At 41.0% G+C, this 18734-nt stretch overlaps 1 protein-coding gene across 18 annotated transcripts in view; it reads right to left on the bottom strand.

Annotated features, from left to right (window-relative positions):
- Nucleotides 1-18734, bottom strand: part of LOC137274241 (E3 ubiquitin-protein ligase MYCBP2-like) — an 83225-nt gene that overhangs the window by 5074 nt on the left and 59417 nt on the right. For all 18 annotated transcript variants that reach the window (XM_067807309.1, XM_067807320.1, XM_067807317.1 and 15 more), the window contains 23 exons: nucleotides 17017-17121; nucleotides 16397-16748; nucleotides 15866-16012; nucleotides 14225-15761; nucleotides 13305-13503; nucleotides 12340-12551; nucleotides 11692-11844; nucleotides 10407-10547; nucleotides 10149-10292; nucleotides 8735-8825; nucleotides 7984-8117; nucleotides 7396-7461; nucleotides 6099-6338; nucleotides 5751-5906; nucleotides 5249-5355; nucleotides 4759-4909; nucleotides 4063-4216; nucleotides 3820-3952; nucleotides 3161-3248; nucleotides 2523-2642; nucleotides 1370-1477; nucleotides 846-974; nucleotides 266-392 (listed from right to left, as the gene is read on the bottom strand). In XM_067807309.1, coding sequence (XP_067663410.1) covers nucleotides 266-392; nucleotides 846-974; nucleotides 1370-1477; nucleotides 2523-2642; nucleotides 3161-3248; nucleotides 3820-3952; nucleotides 4063-4216; nucleotides 4759-4909; nucleotides 5249-5355; nucleotides 5751-5906; nucleotides 6099-6338; nucleotides 7396-7461; nucleotides 7984-8117; nucleotides 8735-8825; nucleotides 10149-10292; nucleotides 10407-10547; nucleotides 11692-11844; nucleotides 12340-12551; nucleotides 13305-13503; nucleotides 14225-15761; nucleotides 15866-16012; nucleotides 16397-16748; nucleotides 17017-17121 — 4794 coding nt within the window. The remainder of the gene's footprint in view (nucleotides 1-265; nucleotides 393-845; nucleotides 975-1369; nucleotides 1478-2522; nucleotides 2643-3160; nucleotides 3249-3819; nucleotides 3953-4062; nucleotides 4217-4758; nucleotides 4910-5248; nucleotides 5356-5750; nucleotides 5907-6098; nucleotides 6339-7395; nucleotides 7462-7983; nucleotides 8118-8734; nucleotides 8826-10148; nucleotides 10293-10406; nucleotides 10548-11691; nucleotides 11845-12339; nucleotides 12552-13304; nucleotides 13504-14224; nucleotides 15762-15865; nucleotides 16013-16396; nucleotides 16749-17016; nucleotides 17122-18734) is intronic.

The following is an 18734-nucleotide window of genomic DNA, read 5'->3' as shown; positions in this document are numbered from 1 at the left end:
TCAAACCGGGGTCTTCTGTTAAGTGTGAATTCTTTAACCAAAGGGGTCATGCTGAAAACCAGCATATTAAAGTGTGTGAAGGAATACGTGAAAAACAACATCTTGCAAACTATCCATGTATTAGTGAGTGTCTAATTCCCTCATACAGATTATAAAACACAAATATTCAAAAACATCCTCTTCAAGCTGAAAAAACAGGGAAGTCCAGCAACTTCAACTCACAAAATCAGCACACTGCTTACAAAGAAGAACAACAAGTATTTACCTTCTCTGAACTCCACCATGGCTTTGAGTGTTTTGGAGTCAGCAAGAGCCATCACCCAGAAGAGTTTTGTCCGACCACACCCTTCATGGAGGTCCACTTTGATAGCTTCTTCCTCTTCTTTGAACACCTGATGGAAAATTGTCTTCATTAGACATTGGATCCCCAAGATGTTGAGGTCAGGCATACCTAACTTCATAAATCCTGAATCAAGTTTCATAATTGGGCATCTCGTGACCATGACCATTTACTGATGGAGGTCATTTCACAGTTTAAGTAGTCAAGACCAATCCGTAATAATATACCAAGTTTCATCTAATTGTTTCACTAAATACAGGAGTTATCATGAACACAAACTCTGTTAAGTTTTGACCTTGACCTTAAATGTAATCCAATCATATGTCAGGAAATTCCTCAAGGTAACAAAGGTGAACAAGCTCACCTTTGACTGAGCATACATAAAGCCTCCATACAGGAGAGAGCCTTGAAAGAAAAGGTCTGAACTCACTGAAATGCCTCTTATGTTCCTGTCAAGTTGAACAGATAGATGCATACAGAAGAGGGCAATAGTGCCTGCACCAACCTGTCTCTGATGTGTTCGAGTCCTGTGATGGAGATGTAGGTAGCGGTCACAATCGGCACACAGATTCCCACATTCACTACACAGGATGATGGCTGGAGTGACCCCATCATCATGGTTATCACATGTTGGCTGGAAAACAAGATACATGGTCACATGACACATGGCTCAAGAGACTGAACGCCATAGTACAAGAGATTTATGGTAGTTTCATGAACTGTATGGGACACGGTTCATGAAGTCAGTTGGGATGAAAAGAGACACAGAACATGAGACTGGATGAGACAAGATGTAATGAAATAAATTAAACACTGGTTCAGGAATCACAAATGAGCGAGTGAGTAAGTTAAGTTTTATGCCGCTTTTAGCAATATTCCAGCTATATCACGGCGGATACCAGAAATCAGTGTAACTACGTGGTGAATCAAACCTGGGCCTTCAGCGTGACAAGTAAACGCTTTACTGACTACACTACTCCATTGCCCTAAGTCTGAATGAGACATGATGAACAAGACTAGACTCCTCACCCTGGGTTGACCATGCTGACCGTCAGGACTGGCCACCCACTCTCCGGAAGACAGCCGCTCCACATGGTCCGGGTCTAGCACGCACAGAGAGGACACTGCCAACCACAGCTGCAACAAACAGGGGCACAAATAAAACCACAGGCAGGGTGCAAACTGTAATGATGTTAAACTACACTGCTGTAATGTCTGCCCTAGATCATTTGCCATAGAATGGTCCTGTCCTATTAAACAGATATGAGTATTTATAAACATAAACCTGTCTGTGCAATCTGAATACCATTTACCAATCCAACAAAAAAAACAGCTACAGTCTAATTTAACTTATCCTCAGTACCTTTTGTTACACTCCACTTGAGTTTAACAAAACCTTATGGGAGGTTGCGTCAAGTAACCTTTGAGATTGACCAATCAGAACACAGCTTACCAAATCGCGAAAGTGGACATTCGCACATACCTTTTGAACTTTTATCTCGAAAAGGTTCATACCCGAACGATTCCGAATGCTATTTAGCATACGCTCGCTTCTAGGTGATGCACACGGCGTGCGTACAACCATGACAACAGTGAGTAAACAGTCGCTGAAAATGGTGTCTTGGGCAATATTCAAGGATGTTACCTTTTGCGGAAATATTAGTTAATGGTAACCATGTGAACAGAAACCCCAAAGCGTATATACTGTAGGTCAAATAATTGTGTTATATGCTGCATTTTGTTTGTGGAGAGATCTGTGTCAGTGGCCTGAATATTTTGAAAGTTCCTCCGATCTCTAAATAGTAGCCATTGTCTGATTGGTTAAATCTATTTAACCGTCTCGCGTTTGGTTGGACGGTCATTGGTTGCTCAAAGGTTACCTGACACGACCTTCTACTAGGTTTTGCTAGACTCAGTGGTGGAGTGTAACAAAATACACCGAGACTAAGTTTACTTAGACTGAATACTGCTATTGACTAATACTGAAAATGCAAATTTCAATTTTCTCTGAATTTAAAGATTATTAATTGAGGCAAGACGCATTAGATGTTTAAGATATACTTTTCATAAACTAGCTGATGATTGTTGAAAACTTATTAAAGCTTGATATGAGTATTTTTCACAATTGGGACTTTAACTAGTCCTCCCAGATCTAATGATATGCATAAGCTTGTCCACTCACTGTTGGTGTTTTCACACAGGTTTCTGGTGCTCTGTGAGGTTCATCCAGTTTGGTCAAATTCAAGATGGCCTCAGCAATGGCTGCCTTTGTCACCGCAGCCCATGTCTCAGATAACTTTCCCTGATGATGGAATTAAAGTTGATGAGTAACTGATCTGCTTGACTTCAGCATGACAGTGTGAGTGTGAGTGTAGGGTGACTGCAAGAATATCATGTGACTATGTGATGGTAGTGTGAGTATTAACTGGGGGTAGCATAACTGTGACTGATTAGTGTGACTGCACAAGTGTCATGTGACTAAGTGAAGGTAGTATTATGGCATCAGTTGTACTCTGATGGTGTGACAGTGTGATAGTGTAGTGTGACAGTGTTGCATGAGAGTGTCATAGGACTGTTACAGAGGCATGGTAGCATAAGGTATAGTGTGACAGTGTGAGGGAGTAGAGTGAGAGGCTATAGTGTGTTAGAGCACAGTGATTAAACAGTGTCATGTCACTATGTGGCGGTAGTGCGGTGGTGTGAGAGTGTAGAGTGACTGTGTGATGATAGAGTTGTAGTGTAACAGTGTGATAATGTAGAATGACTTGAGTGTACAGTGGCTCAAGTAATGTGTAAGAGTGTCATGTAAGAGTGACTTACCGCTGCCATGTCCTGTATGAGGGAAATGATGGTGCCAGCCAGTGCTGGGGACATCAGTCCTCTCATCCACCACCGAGCACCATGCGGTCTGAACATACAGACACATAACAATAATACAAGTGTACACAAGAATATGACATGTATGTAATTACACTGAATACCAATGAGACAGATTACCAAGGAACACTGTTTCTTAGTACTAACATGTCAAGGTGATAAATTTGTCTCTTCAGTGCCTGTGTAAGGCTTTACATTGCTTATATCCGTATCCCAGTTTCACCATAGTAGTCAGACAGCAGGCTAGCCATTCTGAACATGTTCGTAGTTCTACAAACTTCTTAAGCCCATTCTTCACATATTAACTACAATCAAAGTAAAGAGTTCTTAGGGCTAGTTCCGAGGATAAGGGCCCTGAAGTGTTCTTCACTCGTTGTAACCAAGTCTTTTTTATGAAGAGGAAATGCTTTGACCTCTAGCCTAGTCATTACAACTATTGACACAATGGCATATTTCTGATGACAAAGTAATATCAATGAGATATAAAAAAGAAAAGCATATATGATGTTTTTGTTTATGATATATATCAGATGTTGTTTGGTACTGGTGACGTGCATTACAGAGTTTTATCTATTATGAGAAAATAATAACTGACTACTTACTCCGTGGATGGTTGATCATGCAGACTTTCTGACAGTGTGCGGGTGGTGACGCCCTTGTGTGGACCACTGCTCTTCACCTTGGTCTGAACATCTAGGGCCTTGCTGATACAGGCTAGGAACACATCTAGGATTCCTGTGAATATCACCATTAAAATCTCATTATTAAGGATCACTTACATCTGTAGTTCCATACTTAATGCACGAGTGCTGAAATCTTCAGTGCATGTTAGATGTTTCCCTAACCTGGGGTGTCTGGGTTAAAGTTGGCGTCTCCCTCCTCGCGAGTGGCCACTGACACGATGCTGTAGTCTACAGGAGGCAGGGCAGGGATGGACAAGATCTTCGCCAGGATCTGGGGCTTCACTTCTGGCAATACTCGCCGCAGCACTGATGTAACCTGGAGAGAAAAGCATTAAAGGTTAAATTACATTTTTTTTCTGTACAGTCAGTAAAAATGCAGAGGACAGCATTATCCTTCTTATCAAACAAATGTTTTGACACCAAGATGTCATAATTGTGACTTTGAGCATTCAGTTTTTTGAGTAACTGATGGGTGAGAAACAAAAAATTGTCTTAGGTAGATATTACTGTTGCTCCGTAATGCAAATACATGGTCAGGAATATAACAAATCTTCGTTTTGCTCAGGCTGATGAACTATTATGAGAATGTTCTACATCAAGATGACTGTAAATCCTATATCACCTTTACTCAGCAATGTCCGATCCACTCCACTCATGTATATGTATGTCACTTGATGTAGAAGGAAAGTCCAAAGAGATTTAGGTCTTAGACAAACATAATAAACATCAGTAATTATTCAAACCCACAGATTTCAGGAAAAGGGATGCAACTCTGCAAGACATTTCTAGCAAAGGGAAGCAACTCTGCAAGTGACAGGTCTGAACAGGATGAATGAAGACTGCTGAGGGATCAGTTACCTGTCTCTGTATCCTGGGTGTGGCTGTGTGAAGGAGGCCAAACAGGTCCTGTATGAGGCCATACTGCTGGGCCAGGTAGATCCGCCCCACGTTCGACCCGCTCAGTGCCAGCACCATCGACAGCAGCTCAAAGCAGTACACATCCGATGACCTGCCAGAGGTCAATGCACATATTGTAAGTACACTTACTATTTTCAGTTTTATTTTTCATAGAATACTGAATTCTTAAACTTTTTTGGGTTTACAAGCCATGTTGAGTTATATTTGGGATCACACTTTCTCAGTAAAGTGACACTTCTAGTATTCTTTGTTGGGTTGAGTTCCGTCCGGGATTGGAACCCACACCACACCCACACCCACACCTACTAACCAGCACACAAAGTCTGCACACTAACCCACTCAGCCAGTATCAAGGTTGGTGATATGGTGAGGTGCTAACATATCAAAGAACACACAAAGAAGAATCTAGTATTTAAATAACTCTAAACACCTGTCTACATCAAGGATCTCCCGTGTGACATGAGTGAGTGAACTCTCCCACTCCTCCCGGATACGAGCAGCCTCCTTCCTGATTCCCTGCACGATGTGGGAACACACCTGGCGGAGAAACATTCACACAAATTAACCATTATGATGTAATCACAGTCGAATTAATTAAATAATCGTAGGAACACAAGTAACTTCACACTTTGTGCTCCTGTCATCACATGTTTAATGCCACTTTAAACATTATTTAGGGCACAGTAGCTGACAAAGCATCACAAAAATAGCCAATCTTGACATCCATTTACATAATCTACTGATCCTGGTAAGCCAAGGGAGATCGGTCTATGCAACCTTGTTAGAATACAAAAAAACAACAACATATAATTCACAATTGTCAGTGATGGAAAATAATACCATGTATTTACTATCAAAGTAAAGAAACACTGCCATATTGTCTATAACCCTATACCTCATTCAGGATATGAGTTCCCAATTGTCAAACAAACCTGTTTCTGTAGGTGTGACAGCTTGCTGCGACTAAAAAGTATTCCCACCATGTGCTCCTTCAGGTCATTGTCCACATCCAGGGCATCAGACACATCCTTCTTCCCCTCTACATCATCATCATTCTCCTTCTCCGTGAAGATCAGGCGACCAAACACCTTCATAAAATATATATTGTTAAGGGGGTGATGCAGGTAAATATTACAGAAACCTGATATGTTTTAGTTCACAGTTCCACAAACCAAATGGCTCAGTGAAGGGCAATGGTAAAAGAATCAAATACACATCAGTATATCTGAGAAGATATGAGAAACAACAAAGGAATCCAAAGGGGCACTACTCTATCGTACCTGAGAGGTGAGTATCCTGAAAACTCGAAGAGTCTCTGCCTCACAGTTGTATTCCTGCAGATCCATGGCTGTCTTCTTGACAGGGAGATAGATGTCCTCATCGTCTTGACTGCCCAGCACCTTGACCTGACGCACACGGAGGCTCTGGTCCGAGCCCTTCATCTCCAGCTGCAGGTGGCGACACTGGGACTCCTGCAGGGCACAGCTCACCCAGCCAACATGTCGTGGCTCCAGCTCCACCTGAAGACACACCTCCATATTTAATAATCTATCAACCTGATCCTCAAGGATTCTCATTTCTATTTAAAGATTTATTTGTCTTTCCCGTGTCCAAGTGTCACATGGAGATGCAGTGACTTTATGAAAGAAGCTCTTTATTTGCAGTCATCACTTGATTCCGAGCATTACTACACCACAGTCAAATAACTAAGAAGACTTCCATCATACAACACAAACAGGACAGCCAGGTGTGCCAGTACACACTGACCAATGTAATGAATTAATCATTACATGTCCATAAGTGCAAAATGTATTTTCAGTGATAAATTCCAGCTTCTCAGAGGAAGTATATCAGCTGCTGCTGCTGGTGTCTACTCTATAGTCACCTAGTTTAACTCCTCTGCCATAGTTATTAAGTTGGGGCCCCTCCAAGAACTGCCATGCTCATGACCATTAACCCACAACAATTTGTATTACTTGTGTTGTATGCCTAGTATCAAAGCTGAATGGGTTGGCTTCGCACATTCAATGAAGAATGTGTTCGGATAATTGTACAACAAAACTAAATCTGCATTACAATCACTAGCCAATGTTGGCTTACCAGAGGGAGAGATGTGTTTCGCTATGATTAATGATTAGAGACTGGTATCAACCAAGTCTGCATAAACAAGACATCTCATATGTCAAGACTGTCACATGTTTCCATCAGAAGTCATAATACTCGTTATAAATCTTGGATACTCATATCTCATGATACTACAAATATTATGTCCCCATGCAGTTACACTCAAAGGAAATATTAACAAGTCTGTGTTCAATAATGCATGTGCACTTAATATCGGTCACATTAATCAAAATTATCAGAACATCTCCTTCCTGTGAATCTCAAAGACCAATGTTTACTGCTGACAATAATTTCAAACATGACCCAGCAAACACCATCAAGTCATTATCGACTTCCTTGCCCTTTCTAGGCCTTTTCAAGCCTGTGTAAACCTTGAATTCTCACAGTTCAGCTCCTAACTGAAAGATAAGCACTGCACATTATCAGCAATATGTCTCGAGAATGATGTCCTACCTGTCTGACTTTCTTCATGTCTTCTGGACAGGTTCCAGCACTGAAGTTCACCACAGACACTTTGTTCTGGACACAACAAACCATCACGTGTTATCACAATTACAGTAGCAGTAAACCGCATACACAACTGTCTCCAGTTTCCAGGTTTCAATTTAAGAAACTGTCAAACTGTCACCGTAATAATATTAATGGGCCATTTTTGAGACTTGAACAACAGAAAACCGGGCTATATTCAAAATACTTCTTGTGACACTATGTCTGCTTTACACTAAAATCATATTGTTTTCAAGCAATAGTTATTAGCAAAGTAGGTAATGGACTTTATGATATAACGTGTAAAATACCATTTGTCACAATTTTCTGAATAGCTATGGCAACATCAAACTGATTCACCTGTTATTTTGAAATAAATAACACAGGGATGAATCTTCTTGAAACAACATTACATCCAACTTGATTCAATTAAATTCATAGGAAAGGAGGCCATGATTTTCGTTACTGGTTATGTAATTTAACATAGGATATGTTATTAATATTATTAATGATATTATTAAAACATGTATAGTTTAAAGGAGAAGAACTGTGTACCCCAATGTCTCTTGTGTTGTCAATATGAGCATACACCATTCTAGGGTCAGACTTGTTAGAGCATGTGATGTTGATCAGCTTCAGCTTGTTTCTGTCCTCATCCCCACTCTCCCAGAAAGTTTCTGTAGAATTATCTGTAACAACACACACAAACACAACTGCACTTCACAGTACTTACAGCTGGTGACTTAAAACCTTGGCCTAATTGTTGATCCTCATAAATATGCATGAATAACAAGCATGATGGAAGCAAGCATGAAGTGATACAAACTGCCAACAAATTATGAAAACTAAGCAAGTAAGAACTACAGTCCATTTTATTTCATTTGAGACTGATGAAGTGCTTACTAACACAAAATCCAATGATTGCAACAAAACAAAACTTTGCAGTCACATAAAACTGACAGAAGCTCTGGTGATTTGTCTCATAAGACCATTTACTGGTGGAACAGCCAGGTAATCAACAAACGTGTTGTGAAATTGAAATTTTACCTATGCAACACACACACCTGGATGTTCTACTAGAGTTGGTCTGTCGATTTCATGTGACTCAAACATTTGGTTTTGTTGCAGTTATTAGATTTTGTGCTAATGAGCAATCCATAAGTCTCAAATTAAATCAAATGGACAGTATGAATTCTTGATCACAGGTTTCAAACACAGCAAATTGAGGTGCCATGTACAACTGGACAAACTGTTCCCTGTTTTGCAAGATATATGCTGGATTTTACTTGATAATTGGATTTTTTACCTGTTAGACTGGCAATCATTGCTTGCCGACTAGAGGCTTTGATTTCTGCTGATCCTGTGAGGTCCCGTAAACAGGACACTTTGAACCCAAGCTGCAAGTAAAACAGAGACAGCTGAGAAACATGAAGCTAGAAAAGTCAATAAATGGGCTGAAGTTTAATTTATTGCTCTGTACCTAACATATATGTTCTATTTAGCACAGCAATACTCTGGAAGAATAATGGCAGTCTGTAAATAACAACCCAGAGATTGGCATCAAGAGCACTGATCTATGTAACTGCTTCAGTGAAATGAACCACTCGATCCTATTGGTCACATCTTACCATAACCTCCATCCTAATGATCTTGTAACATGCATGGTTGAAAATGCTTTGAAACAGAATATTATAGCACTGATTAATTTTGAAACTTCCAGACCAATTTCCATAATCTTAAAGTCGCTGATACCAAAGAGCCTAAGTATGTACTGATAAATCATATATCACAATCAAGGTGAATCAATTCAAATGCTTGATCAGCAAATCCTGACCAGACTATGGGACATAACTCAGCACAGTATGTGGCCAATAATGTCCTCTAGTCGCCATAGGGAGAGTCTGACCAAGACCAAATCTCATGAGAAAGCATGGATGATACAAAAGAATAAACATATATGCTGTGGAATTATACAAACAGTAATGAAAAATGCTGTAATACTTTTCTTCCATGTGAACATAACCATTCCAAACAGAAAACACTGAAGAGAAATCAAACTAAACAATGCTTGCAAAACTTGAAGAAAGACCCACTCACTTGATTTTACATAATTTCCCCCAAATTTATCCACAACAAAAAAAAAATTAAAATTATGAATAAAAACAAATGAGTACAACTGACTCCACAATTCAATGTGTTAACTGTTCCAAAATTTTGCCACAAAAGTCAAGCAGATAGTCCTCACCAACATGGATACCATCCACTGTCTCCCCTGAATAATAATCACACAACAAATAGCCAGGTCCATCAGGTTTGTCGGGCTTAATGATTTACAATAGCCAAGAACTTCATTACAGAAACCTGCAAATTTATGAGGTAAAAAAATTGTTTCCCTAAGCCTTTTTTCATACATATTTCAACTATAACCAGCTGTGAATTACATTAATTAATGCAGGAGCTAGTTCACATTTCTTTAAGTATGGTAACAAATTCATCTTCAGTCTTTTGTGTAGGTGTAAATATCTTTCAAGTCACTGGTAATGGAGACAATAAGAAAACTAATACAGGATGTTAAACATTTGCATTTTTCTAAAGTAATAACAAAAAACATTTTAGCCACAAATTAAAGACTCATTTTGTAATTCATATTTCTAACAAGACATAAGCCTGCACTGTACTAATGAGATCACAATCAAGCTCCACCATGCTAGTATACTCACCTGTGAGGCATCTATACTAATCTCCTCCGATTCCTCATCTGACTTGCTGAGGATGCGGCTGATGTTGCTGAAGACGTGACTTTCATGCAGGAACTGGTGATCTGACTGTGCAAACTCCAGACAGTAGCAACACACTCCCATCCTCTGTAGAGTAGACAAGGAAAATAAATGTTTCATACAAGCATCACATCAGAAAAACCTGTTTACGTGATAACACATACTGGTCCAACTGATTAAGCAAGGGTGTGTATCACTGACCTGTAGTGAAGACCCAAGGGGTAACTGCATCATGACATCAGATATGGTCTGTAGCAAGGTGTGGAAGGTTTCTGGGAGTGGGGCCACGGCCTTCCCAGCAATCGTGATGTCTGACAGCGGGTGTTCACACATAGGCACATCCTGTAGGTGGTGGAGACACAGAGAGTCAACATGTCTTAACTACTCCTGCGTATATTTTCTACTAACATCCTGGGGCTCCTTTCACAAAGCAACCATTACAAAGGTTAACCATAATTAATTCCCATTCTTTAATATGCGCTGAGGTAATCTTAGACTAAGTTAACCTTAGTACTATGTTAAAGAATGGGAGTTAAGGTCAACCTCAGTAAAGGTTGCTTTTTGAAAGGAGACCCTGAAGTTCTTTAAAGGCATTTACGTTTTCATGACATGAGACATTTTTAAGAATAACACCTTGTTATTCTTCTTTATATGACGTTTCAGAGCCAATTCATTCATTCACCTGATGAAGGAGCAAGAATTAGCTCCTAAACATCATATAAAGAAGAAAAACAAGGTGTTAATATACAAAAGTGTAATGTATTCATACGAACATCCTGTTTGAGTAGAACCTAGTAGGTTCTAATTCATCTCTGCACTGTGTTCCAGGCACGTAAGTGATGCTGGTCTCGCACGTTTACCAGTGAAACCAAAAGGCTTTTGACAGCGGTCTGTGATAATCGAGAGTGAAGCAGAAAATCCACTGGTTAACATAACACTGATCTACACAATTGGGATACGATGTGTGTCAACCAAGTAAGCATCTTAAACACCACATCACCTCCTATTCACAGCACACTAAGTCAGACACCAAAGCAGCTTCCAATAAAATGGAAGTCAGAAAACTGGTAGTCTAAACCACAGACGTTGTGTATCCCTGTTATGAGTGTAAACTGGCACTGTTTCCACAGGAGAAAGTATGAATACACAATGCCATTTAGAAACTGGACAAATGTAACATTTTGAGACAGCACTGTCACAGTCAAGTTCACATTCACACCCACACCCCCAGAGTCAGGCACACTATCGCCAGCTCACAAAGTCAGCTGCCAAACCAACTTAGACACATGGCTTCCACAAATTAGGTGCCTGAATTCTCAGTGGAATTGTCTATTCATACCAAAAATTTGACACCTTGTCAATGAGTGATGTTTTGACTCACAAATTGGACAAATTATTAAAACATGATGGTTGTAGAAGAATTTTGAAAAGAATTGTGTAAGGAGCTGTGAGGTATAACAGATACTGATACAAGTAAGGCACACACCTCTTGGTCTTTCTTGACATCCTTCTTCTCCTTGACCTGTTCTTCCTCCTCTTCCTCCTCATCCACGGGAGGCATGAGAGACACAGTGAAGAACCAGAAGAGGTCATGTAGGCACACCTGCTGCACCACACTACGTAGCAGCCAGTTGAAGGCCTAGACAGTAGACAGTTGGGATGCAAGTACACTAGCTGTCAACATTCCCCCATCACACATCCCCCATCCATTTATGCTACTGATGTGTTGTTAGTAACACATGATCAGTAAGTGAGATTATTTCATAAAGATGGTCAAGGACCCTACACACAAGTTACTCACAGACCATTTGAAACCCTGATGTGACATTATTCATAGACAAATCACAAACATCCTGCGTATAAGTTATCGATAGATAATCTCAATGTGACATTATTCCTGGACCTGAAGAAGTAACTTACATAAGCTATTGACAGATAATTTCAAAGACCACCATGATGTGATGCCATTCATAGACAATCAGAAATGCTCCACTGAACATATTATTATGACACATTGTTACAAATAACCTGACTTGATGTTATTTCTCGAGTCACAAACAACCCACTCCACAAGTTAACGATGGATCATTACAGATACAACCCTAATGTAATGACACTATTGTGCTGATGTTACCTGCATGGCAAACACTCGACATGAAGCCTTGCGCAGTGCTTGCCTCATGGCCAGCTGCAGACTGTCCAGGTCATGTCTCTGGATGATGAACTCCATTACTGGCCGCTGCAACGCACGCTCTCCATTACCCGAGGGTGCTCCACTTCGGTCCACCGAGTTGATCAGCTTTGTCATGGCTGCTGATGGATGCTTCAGTAGTGACATCCCTCCATCTGAAATAGGCAATAATAAGTACACACTGATAGTAACACTAACATACTGGCATAAGGGTACTTGGAACATTCAATGAAATCAAGATCTCATTCTGAGCACAGCTTGCCAACCAAGAATTTTTCTACACATCTGAAACAGTAAATAAACTTAGGAAGAAATTGAATTCCATTGTGATATATTCTGTCATATGTTACAGTAGGTCTTCCAACCTTTAGGTATGGCTTGATGAATGCCTATAAACACACAAGGTTATACATGGCCACTGGTCTCTTATACCTACAGCTTGTGAAAACAGGAGGGTCCGGTCGACTTCTCATAAAAAAAACCCCAAAATACCAAGAAATCCCACCTAACCTATCCTGTTCACAGAGAGCTTCGATTACCCCCTGGCTTTTAAATATCCATTGCTGCTATCAATGAGCATTCACTACACATCTGCCTTGAAATTATTCAATGTACATACCAGTCTGAGGCAATTTTTACATTTCCATCCAAATGCCAATTGCTTATTAAATCCTCACCTATATTTGTCCTTTGCTAATCATAAATAAAACAGTTCTTCCACTTCTGAAATTTCCAACTTTGATATGTTATTACTGCTGATGTAACATGTACATAAGCTATCTGCACCATAGCTACCATCTGTCATGATGAAGGAGTTTGCATTTACGCAGAAACGTGTTCATCATAACAAGGAAGTAGACACCCAAAACATCGCTTCCTCGAACACAACAAAGACAGAGTCCACCTACCTCCGACTCCTCCACTGTTGTTTCTCCTCCTGGCCATAGCCCTGTTGTGGGCGCCCTGTTGACTGTTCTCATCATCAGAGGAGATCTCCGATATACTGCGATGGAAGATCTTCTTAAAGTGGTCTTGTTCATTGTCTGGACTTGTCCCCGCACTCTTCACTACTGCCTTAGCTTCACCAGACACATTCATGCTGGGATCCTGCAAGGAATAACTCGATATGATCAAAAGATTGGTCAGCATGACATTTCACACTGCATCCCACAATATCCAAGCTATATGGTGGCAGTTCGTACATAACTGAATCTGAATTTCACAAGCAAGTGGTCGTGATGCAACTCACTGGTTTGTATGGGCCATATTCAAATATTTACAGATTACAAGTCAAATCCATTGAGTGCTGAGCAAACGTTTAAAACTGCAAATCAGCAATATTCCAGGTACGGTTGCCTGTAAATAATGACGTCTGATCCAGCAACACAACTTAATACCATAACACAATGCCAACAAATGCCTGTTCAAAATAAGTTACCTCTTACAGTAAGCAAAGGTGTGCAAAATAGTTACTAGATTCCTGAAGAGAACATCAATATGAAGGAAAACACATTCAACATCAAGCATGAGCAAGTTGTGTATTTTGTCGCTGTGACAGTTTTCCTAAAATACTGGCATGTCAGTGCAAAGTGGAAGGAGAACCCTAAGTAATGAAGTTTTCATATGTATATCACATTGGTAAAACCCAGAGTCATGGTGTTGACCAAAGAACCATGAAACCTAATGTTGGCAAATCAAGACCAGAGGATAGTTAATACTAGACTAGATGGTAACAGAGACAATAACAATTTGAACAATCTATCAAACAAAAAGAGCTCCAATTAACAAAGTGTTCTGTCACTTATACCACTGGTAATTCACTACTTACCACTGGTCCTGGTGGCGAGTACTGTGAGAATGGCCGCACATCCTGCCCAAGTGACCCTGACCTTGCCAACGGACTATGTCGTGGTTCGGTCGGCAGCCTTGGTCTGTATGAAATTGTTCTCCTGTTTGCAATGCTCAGTGACCCTGACCTCACAAACACCCTCTCTTCATCATCTATCAAAATATCCTCTGCAAAAGCTGAGTCAGCATTTTGGGCATTCTGCTGGACCAGATACTGGAAGGGAACAGGAGGGAAGGGTTCTAGTTCTGACCCAAGGTCCTCACTGACACTGGGGAGGATCATGTCAGCACGCGAGTGGGGTTTCTTGTGATGTTTGGGCAGGGTAAAGCCAGAGGCACTTGCCAGATCTAACAGAAACATAGCATTGTTCTTCAGCACTATATGACCCTCTTGAGGTGACACCAAGGTCGTTTGTTTTGAGAGCATTGATTTCCTCTTCACTTTCTTTGATTTATCCTTTTCCTTCTGAGACTGTTTTTTGTCACGGAGGTACTTGTCCCTGCACTTATCACACATGAGGTACCAGCTACTACCGCCAATGCCCCCCTCTCCACAGTTTCCTGCCCAGCCACCACAGAAGTTACCCCCACTGTTATACCCCTTCCCACAAGCATGCCTTCCACAACCAGGGTGGTTCTGCCTCATGTGATATGTAACCGGGTGAGGGAAGGACCCTCCACAAAGTTCACACAACGTCTCCCTCTCCCCTCCTCCACCCCCAAACATCCCAGCAACTGCATCACCAAACAGATTCCCCTTGGCAACAGCCTTTGCTTCTTTCCGCTTCTTGCTCTTCTTTTCCTTATCCTTCTCTTTATCCTTCTTCTCAGCCTTCTTCATCTTCACAGCTTGAGCAGGACTAGGGAGTATCAGGTCCTGGCCTATGACTTTGAGGACGGATGTGGACAGTTCCTCCCAGAAGTATACAAGATGCTGGATGGTTGGTGGAAGTTCTTTGTCTTCCTTGTCCCGAACTTCATCTCGTTCCTTCCACTTATCCCCTTCAGATTTGACTCTTGCAATCGGGGGACGATTGGGAGTCAATGCCCTCTCCCCCTTCAGCAGCTCTGTTTCACTGATGTCTTTGATCTGTGGCTCAAGATTAAACCTAACTCTACTCTCATTGATATTATCCTTCTTTTTTTCCTTTGAAAGATCTTTGCTGGAGTCTGTGGCATGACGAACTCGTATCTTTTCTTGTTTCTTCTCTTTCACAAATTTGGACATTTCTTTTGGCAGATCAGGGTGGAACTTGAGGAAGGAAGCACATGCCATGGCATCATGGACAATGCCCTCATGCCACATGAATGCAGCAAACACTGCCCGGAGACACTCTGCCACTGACGGAGACAACGCTTCCTTGACCGGGTCACGTGGTCGGTCCAGAATTTGAGAGGCTGAAGATGACCGTGACCTCATCAAAGGATTGATATCACGAGGAGATGGGGATGAAGCTCTTTCTCTCTTGGTCCTCAGCTGCCGACCTCGATCCTTCCTATTTGCTTTGGGGGACAACCTGCAAAGAAAATAACATTTATATACAAGACAAATCAATATAAATTAGAAACCATGGTAGTGCTAAAATAAGCAAAAGTAAATACTCTGAAGATCTGAATATACCTTATGGCCTCATCTTTTGGTGATGATGATCCTATATTGAATGCTCCAGTCATCTGTGGGGTATTCTGACCAGGACTACCAGGTCGAACTATCCCAGCAGCGCTAGCTCCTAGTTGAGGACTTCCTGTGGTTACTCTTCGATGTGGACTAAAATTGACATTTGGACATACCATAACCATGTAGATTGAAACAGCATCAGAAACTAAAAGAAATTCTTTACTAAAGAATCAGGAGATGAAACCCCTAAAAATGTATTTTGTTACAGAGAAAAGCTGCATATCTCCCCAAGTGATCCTGTCCTTGCCAAGAGACTTAAAGAAATTCTTTACCAAAGCATCAGAACCTGGACCACCAACACTGGTCTGTTACTTAAACTAAAAGTTAAACTTCATTCATATGATCAGTCATTAAATCCTTAAAACAAAATCATTCTACAACTCACAGTCAAATCAACACTGTAGCTTCATGACTCATCTCATAGTCCAGAATAGTTAAAAGGATGGTTATCAAAAGCCATATAAATGCACTCACCTGCCCCCTCTTACTGGCGAAGCATATCTCGGGCTGCCACACCCTGATGCTCCAGGGGGTGGGACTGTTGGTAATCCAGACACATCCTTCACTGGGGGTACCTTGGCCCGCCCTTCTGGAGCTGGAGGTACTTGAGGCAACTCCTTCCTCACAGGAGGAGGTGTCACAGGAGGGGAGATGTTCTTGTCAAAGGAATGATCCTTCTGAAGCTTGCCACGAGTGTTCCTCATAGGTATGGGGCTACCAGGTGGGGTCTTGAAGGCTTCCTCCTTCTGCAGTGTCCCCCGTGGTGAATCCCCTGGGCGAGGACTGTCTCGGTCACGCATAGCTGGGGATCCTGATCGGGGAGAACCTGGCAGAAGAAACAACCGCTATTTTTCACATCTGTTCAAACCTATTTCTAAGACTGTGACTATCCTGTATGCTAAAGTTTCTGTTTTTCTGGAAGTTGATGAAATTTACTCTCAATTTGACCATACACATGGGGAGAACACTTGAAATGTTGGACTGTGTTGTTGCTGTGATGAGATTGTCCCACAAAATTTACTACCTAATATGTTTAGCATAAACAGAGGTAAAATAAGGCCTGTTAAAATACATTCTTAACTTGGTAGAGTTACCTGAGTCACTGGGTGGCTTTGGACTTGAGCTGCGTGAGGTCTTCTTTGGAGAGCCAGGAGGGGAGGGGTTTGGAGTGGGACCATTACCATTGGCTCGACTTTCACCTGTAACACATATGCAAATATAATATCAACAGAGGAAACATATAGCAGTCTATAAAAGAGGTAAAGTACTGTCTTTTCATGGCGATTTAATATGCCAGCAATACAAAATAATACACAGGTGATGACTTCAGGTGAGACAGTTGATAGACAGGAGGGTGTGGTTTGTGTTTTATGCTGCTTTTAACACTTTAGCTACATCACAGAAACAAACAAAGTGGTGCAATGATTGAGTTTGTGTCGGTCTAAAAGGTAGCCCAGTTATACTAATGCATGTATGTTTAAAGTTTCAGGAAAACCTGGAGAGACTCCAAGAGCACACATATGAAACTGAACCGAGAAATATTATTATGAGAAGCTAGGAGTCAAACCCACAGTCAAAGCTTTCTGTCCTGAGCAAGGGACCAAACTCTGCACAGCAAATTGCACATGCATGTGATACATGTCATGCACAGTGTACCACAATGAAACCTCTCATGCATGAGTGTGGTTACCACTGGACAGTTTGTCTTGTGTTGATAAACAGCAATAGTACTGGTTACATCATGACATCATGTGATGTACACACATACATATATATACCATATACACTAATCAAACTTTTAAAAAATATGGCATTCACATTGAAATACACACATCAGCTGAAAAACACAAACAGCAGCAACAATACAACATGGCACATTGAACAAAAGCTATTTCATCAAAGGGAAAAATATAAAAGTACAAAACACACATGCTAAAACATGCTCACTGGCTTACAACATGCTTCTGTTTCTTTTCATATTTATAATGTCAGATGTCCTGCGTTTATGTTGAGAGGAAAGCCATGTTTGGTGCTTAATGAAAGAGCTAACAATATAGAATAGAGAGAGTAAGTATGATTTCATGCCACTTTTAGCAATATCCCAGTCCACAGCTGTGGACACCAGCATTGGGCTTCACACATTGTGCCAATGTAGGAATCGAACCCAGGTCTTCAATGTGATGAGCCGATGCTTGAACCATCAGGCTACCCCTCCATCCCTGTTTAGAATAGGTCTTCAGCAACCCATGCCTGCCACAAGAGGCAACTATGCTTGTCATAAGAGTGAAATGACAGGATCTGGTGGTGAGCCTCGCTGACTTGGTTGACACATGTCATCAGTTCCCAAATGCGCAGATTGATGTTCATGCTGTTGATCAATGAACTGTCTGGTCCAGACTCGATTATTTACAGACCATCGCCATATAGCTGGAATATTGCTGAGCGTGGTGAAAAACTTAACTCAGTCACTCACTGTTAAGAATAGAATCTAGGTCAGACAAACCAATAACTGATATAAGGAGTCAACATCGTCATGGAATAATGACATGCACTCAAGAAAATCACTGAACTGTCCAATCCAACTGTTGATTCTTCTGACTAACAGATGGTACAAGGGGCAAATTCATCCCCAGCTCCTCATGGAGAACAAAAACACTAAATACAGCTATACAAAAGTAAGACTGAGAAGCACAGCTAAGGTGCTCGACACCTATGTTCGCTAATGGAGTACATACTAAGGCAATGGTCACAGGATCATGGCAACTAAGGGATGTAACTCTGCATGGAGAATTGTAATGATGATATCTCACCC

The sequence above is a fragment of the Haliotis asinina genome, chromosome 2 (genome assembly GCF_037392515.1).
Source record: "Haliotis asinina isolate JCU_RB_2024 chromosome 2, JCU_Hal_asi_v2, whole genome shotgun sequence".
Taxonomy (NCBI): domain Eukaryota; kingdom Metazoa; phylum Mollusca; class Gastropoda; order Lepetellida; family Haliotidae; genus Haliotis; species Haliotis asinina.
The sequence above is the reverse complement of the archived record's forward strand: the minus strand, read 5'-3'. Positions and strand labels throughout refer to the sequence as shown.